The sequence below is a fragment of the Alligator sinensis genome, unplaced genomic scaffold (assembly GCF_000455745.1).
Source record: "Alligator sinensis unplaced genomic scaffold, ASM45574v1 scaffold1205_1, whole genome shotgun sequence".
NCBI lineage: Eukaryota > Metazoa > Chordata > Crocodylia > Alligatoridae > Alligator > Alligator sinensis.
This window is the reverse complement of record NW_005842834.1, coordinates 86,373-92,299: the sequence shown is the minus strand read 5'-3', so window position 1 is coordinate 92,299 and position 5,927 is coordinate 86,373. Positions and strand designations below refer to the sequence as shown.

At 51.8% G+C, this 5,927-nt stretch overlaps 1 protein-coding gene across 1 annotated transcript in view; it reads right to left on the bottom strand.

Annotated features, from left to right (window-relative positions):
- Nucleotides 1–5,927, bottom strand: part of LOC102382190 (protocadherin alpha-9-like) — a 22,071-nt gene that overhangs the window by 4,387 nt on the left and 11,757 nt on the right. The window contains exon 4 of the mRNA XM_014525573.2: nucleotides 5,724–5,918. Coding sequence (XP_014381059.1) covers nucleotides 5,724–5,918 — 195 coding nt within the window. The remainder of the gene's footprint in view (nucleotides 1–5,723; nucleotides 5,919–5,927) is intronic.

Genomic DNA, 5,927 nt, shown 5'->3' with positions numbered 1-5,927 from the left:
AAAAAAGCCTTCAATCTGGTATCCCATGATCACCTCTTAGTAAAACTGGCCAACTGTGGCCTCAGCTTCACCACGATCCACTGGCTAGGGAATTGGCTCTGTGGTCAGACCCAGAGGGTGGTGGTTGATGGAAGTCAATCATCATAGTGTGCTGTGACAAATGGGGTCCCTCAAAGCCCTGTCCTTGGACCTATACTATTCAACATCTTCATTAATGATATGGACATTGGTGTCAGAAGCAGACTGGCCAAGTTCGCTGACAACACCAAACTTTGGGGTAAAGTGCCCACACCTGAGGATAGGAAGGCAATTCAGGCTGACCTTGACAGGCTCAGAAAATGGGTGGATCAGAACCTGGTGGTGTTTAACACCAAAAAATACAAGGTTCTCCACCTGGGGAAGAAAAACCTGCAGCATGCTTATAGGCTCAGCAGTGCTATGTTGGGTAGCGCTATGGACGAAAGGGACTTGGGGGTCATGATTGACCACAAGATGAACATGAGCCTTCAATGTGATACTGCTGCTAGTAAATCAAGCAAAACACTGGCTTGCATCCATAAATGCTTCTCAAGCAAATCCCAGGATGTTATTCTCCCCTTGTACTCGGCCTTGGTGAGGCTGCAGCTGGAGTACTCAGTCCAGTTTTGGGCCCCACAATTCAAAAAGGTTGTGGAGAAGCTTGAGAGAGTCCAGAGAAGAGCCACGCGCATGAACAGAGGTCAGGAAAACAGACCTATGACGACAGGCTGAGATCTATGAGGCTCTTTAGCCTGGAAAAACACAGGCTCAGGGGTGATCTGATGGCCACCTATAAGTTTATTGGGGTGATCACCAGTATGTGGAGGAATGTTTGTTCACCAGAGCGCCCCAAGGGATGACAAGGTTGAACAGTTATAAATTACTGCAAAACTGATTCAGGCTGGCGATAAGGAAGAATTTCTTTACTGTCCGAGCCCCCAAGGTCTAGAATAGCCTGCCATCGGAGGTGGTTCAAGCACCTACTTTGAACGCCTTTAAGAGAAAATTGGATGCTTATCTTGCTGGGATCCTATGACCCCAGCTGACTTCCTGCCCCTCGGGCAGGGAGCTGGACTCAATGATCTTCCAAGGTACCTTCCAGCCCTAATGTCTATGAAATCTTTTTAAAATCTTCTAGGGATTTGGTCCACTTTTTCATAAGAACCTCCTCTCCCACACTTTCCACTGTATCCATTCATTCAGCATGGCATTCCCTACAATGTCTAGGTTTATACCTACAGATTGATTTTCTTCAGACCTCTGGTTCCGTCATGTCAAGTTGTTACATATCTCAAAAGGAAATAAGGGTTTTTTTATTTCTTCCATTGCTTCTTTCTCACTATTTGTCACTGCTATTATTACTTATGCAAATAAATTCTTAACAGTAATTCTGTCACCTGTGGTGATATATTTTCTAGATAACATAGCACAAAAAAAAATCTTAGTATTTTGTATTCTGAACCTGAATTTTGGGATCTCCGTCAATGTTCAGTAACTGCCTTTTGATGGAAGAAACAAGAAAATCAAAGGTATTATAAATGTTTACCTTCACAGGTTACAGTTAATAGATGCAGTTCCCTCCCAAACTCTGATAGTTAATTTCTTACAGTTTTTAATGGGCCGGAAGTGCAAAGCTTAAAGTGATGCAAAATAATTAAACATCCATGTATTTAAAACAAAATTCCCATTAATGTCATGACGTAAAATGGTGGGTGGAGATTCTGAAATGAAGAGGCAGTGTACTCTTCTAGTCTAAAGAAGTTGTTGTGATCAATCATCTGGTCACATGCAACACAGCCCAATAATTTCACCCAATACTTTCTGCAGCCTACCCAAAACTTCAGTTCAAGCTACCACATCACTTATGACTCAAAGGGATGCCAACATCTGGAAGCCAAGACAAACTGATTGCCACTAGTAATGATGATGTTGATGATGATTATGATGATGATGACCTATTATTAAGCAATGTGTCTAGTCCAGCCACAAGTTCCAGGCAGGGAATATTCAGTGTATTGGAACTAAGTATCAAGTATGTTTATATCAAGGTAGTAGAAGAATCTACATTGCAATACTCTTTTGCAGTGCCAAACATTAATGAAAACTCAGCACTGGAATGGGAGGGGATAAGCAAATGATGATTGAAAAGTCTTGCAGTTGATCACAATTTTTCACTAGCCTGCTCTTAAGAAAAGAGCTATGGGCCAAAGTGTACTTGAACTATCTCATCAGCAGGGATCCGGGTTTTCCATTTCCCATGGAAAAATGGAGAAAACCATGGATTTCCTGTTTTTATCAGAGAAAATGCAGATTTTCTCTTTTAGCAGAGAAAGACACACACAGGCTATGTGTAGGGGGCACAGGGGCACATGGGCATGTGCCCCCCCTGAGATTGGCCTTTGCCGGCCAGGGAGTGGTGAGCATGGGCTGATGCCACCCCCTGAGAAGCACCAGTGGCACTTCCAGTTTTGCCAGCGGCACTTCTGGTTTTTCTGTCAGCGCTTCTGGGGTCCCTCCCCATTGGCACTTGGCCACTGGAGGAGCTCCCCAGTTGGTGATCAGCCACAGGGGGATCCCCCCATTAGCAACTGGCTTGCTGAGGGACTTCCCCCCCTCCCCACCATTGGCGATAAGCTGCTGCTGTCTCCCCAGAGTCAGGAGGCACCAGTCGCCCATGAACCCGTGGATTTCCCTCTTTTGCAAAGAGCTGTGCAGGTGGGCAGAATTCCGGCCTACAGGAGCTGATTGCAAAAAGGGCAGGAAACCCCCAGCCCTACCCAGAGGGGGAAGGGAGGGGCCTGAGCCTGTTAGTCCCAAGGCTTACCTCTGGCTCATTTTCTTTCTGAAACCTGTAAGGTTAGGTAAGTGGGGCTTGCAGGGGGTGGGGGGCAGGCAGGGCTGGGGGCTGAGCTGGCTGTGGGGGAAGCTGGCTGCAGGGAGCTGATTGGGCACGGAGGGAGTGGGGAGGTGTTGGTGAACCACGCATGCCCTGCTGGCAGCATGTGGACTGTCAGTGGCACTTCTCGGCCTGACCAAGCTTGGTGAATCCATGCATGGCTTCCCTTAATGGCCCATAGTACCTTTGGTGGTCCACATGCAGCCAGATGGGTGCTCTGTGTCTTTCACTCAGGGGACAGGGAGGACCCATGCCCCCCAAACTTGTGCATGGGGCAGGCTGCAAGCTTGAGCTCCCACCCTGCTTCCTTCCTGTGGGGCCCCTGCAGCCCTGCTAACATGATCCGGAGTGACTGGGAATAGCACGGCGGTGCGGGGATCTCCTCATCTCCACCCCCGCCCTCAGTGATGCACCTCCTGCACCTGTCATCCACTTCCCTCAGTACAGCCCCACATGCAGGAGGTGCATCACTGGGGCAGTGCGGGATGAGCAGCCTCTAGGAGATCCCTGAGCGGCCCCACTGTTCCCAGTCACGTTGGGTCTTGGGGGAGGAAAGCAGAGCAGCACGGCTGCCTGCCACCATTCTCAGCCACCAATTTTCCCTACCGCCCCCCCGCCCCGCCCCCCTCCCGGGCAACCTGGCATGGCTGGGAACAGTGGAGGAGCTGAGCAAAAAACCTCCTCACTGCTTCTTGCCCCTACCCCCTGCTGCCCCAGCAACATTCCCCCTTTTTATGCCAGTGCTTTGAGGGGCACAGCCCCATGTAGCTGCCCTCACTGCAACCCTGCACACTGGAGGTGTATTGCCAGGGCACTGGGGGGTGGGGGCAGTGAGTGGCGGTGAGGAGGTTTTTTGCATGACTCCTCTGCCGGGTCATGGGGGTAGGGAGCAAGGTAGCAGGGAACAGCAACGAGCTGGAGGCCTGCTGTTCTCTGCTGCCCTGCTTCCTGTGACCTGACGTGGCTGAAAACAGCAGGGCTGTGCCCTTCAAAGCACTGACATGAGCAGGGGGTGCATTGCTGGGGCAGCAGGGGGGTGAGAAGCATCGAGGAATCCCTGCATGGCCCCTCTGTCCCCAGCCACGCTGGGTCACACTCACTGGGCTCCAGAAGCCCCAGGGGAGGGAAGCGGGGCAGGAGCTCGAGTCTGCAGCCTGTGCCTGCCCCAGGTACAGATCTGGGGGGCACAGGTCCCCCCTGCTCCCCCAGGAGTGCATGCAGCAGTGGGGTGCTGGACCTATCCCTCCCTTGACAAGTCACCCACAGCCGCATTCTGCTCCCGGCTGGGGCCCTGCAGCTGCACATTGAGGCCCCAAGCCCCACCCTGGGCAGCAGCCTCAGCCTGTGCCTGCTCTGGATACAGAACTGGGGCGTGTGGGTCCCCCCTGCCCCCTGGGAGTAGACATGGCAGTGGGGAGTTGCCCCACCCGAACCCACAGCAGGAAGGAGCGGGGGCAGGGGGCTGTGGTCTGGTTGGTAGCCCTGGCAGCTTGAGGACCCCTCCATCAAGGCTTGGGGAGCAGGGGCTGTGGGTGGTTGGCAAGGGAAACCCGCAAGGCTGGGGGGTGGGGGGGGGGAGGGAGGGGCACTAGCAGGTCTGGGGGGCCGGTGGGAGGCTATATCCAAAAAATACTAGCATATGTGGACATGATACAATAAGTTCTCGTTTACCTTTTAAAAAAAACAAGGTCTTCCCATTCTAAAAGGCCTCGGTGGGCTACTACTTTTGAACCTTCAAGGAGATTGATCATATCAACTGCACCAATATTTATAGGTAAGGATTTACTAAGTTAAGAGTTTTTGACAAAAAGACCACATGCCCATTTACCAGTGAGTACTGGAGGACAATGTTACCAACAGCATAAAGAAAAACACCTTCCTCCAACATGTACAATGATGGGAGGAAGAAGAAACACCCCGGAAAGGGAGCAACTAAACCTTCCAATAAACCAACCAGGCAGCCAAAAACTAAACAAAAGAGCCCTGTTTTATGTTATAGTTAAAAATGCATTAGGGTCCTCTTCCTACCTCTTACACTTCAGACTATGTACCACTGAATTCAAATACCCTTAAATTTCTAACTGCAAAGATTGTCATGACCATATGGCACTTTACTTCCTGCTCATCATTGCAGAAAATGGCTTCACACAATAGTGACTGCTCTGATCAAAATTACATAGCATGAAGGTTTCATTCCAATAGACAATGACCAGGGTGGGAAGAAACCACTAGAGCTTCCAGGAATAAGCAACGTTGGGGAATTTGCAATATAGGATTTGAGGTAGGAAAAGAATAATTCTTAACCTGTGAGACCCGACAGCAATGTCATCCAAATCCTTAATGCAAGATAAGAGAAAACAGGAGAGCGTGTGACACACACCTGAGCAGCGAGACCCAGGTTCAGCACGTACCCCTTGCCCGCCTCTGTGCAGTCTGTGGCGGGCAGGCAGCTGGGAAGGGCTGAGGCGCGGCCATGGAGAGGTAGGAAAAGAATAATTCTTAACCTGTGAGACCCGACAGCAATGTCATCCAAATCCTTAATGCAAGATAAGAGAAAACAGGAGAGCGTGTGACACACACCTGAGCAGCGAGACCCAGGTTCAGCACGTACCCCTTGCCCGCCTCTGTGCAGTCTGTGGCGGGCAGGCAGCTGGGAAGGGCTGAGGCGCGGCCATGGAACCTGGGCCAAGCAAGAGAAGGAAAGCATGGAGCGAAACGCGGGAGAAGCCGCTCCACGTGAGGCGCGCTCCGGGAGAGGGGAAGCAATCTGGGAGCCGTGCAAGGAAAGAGGCGAATAAAGACATCTCACCATTGCGCTGCCATCCGGGCCGGCGCCGCCGCCTCCCGTCTTCTTGTCCGCACTGCCGGCGGCGGCGGCGGGCGGGCAGCCGGGGCTGAACACCATGAGGTCGGCCTTGCCCGCCGCCTCGCCGACTCCCAGCTGGCGGCTGTGGCGCTGCGAGTACGACCAGCTGCCCACCTCGCTGGCGCACACCAGCGCCGCCTGGCCCGG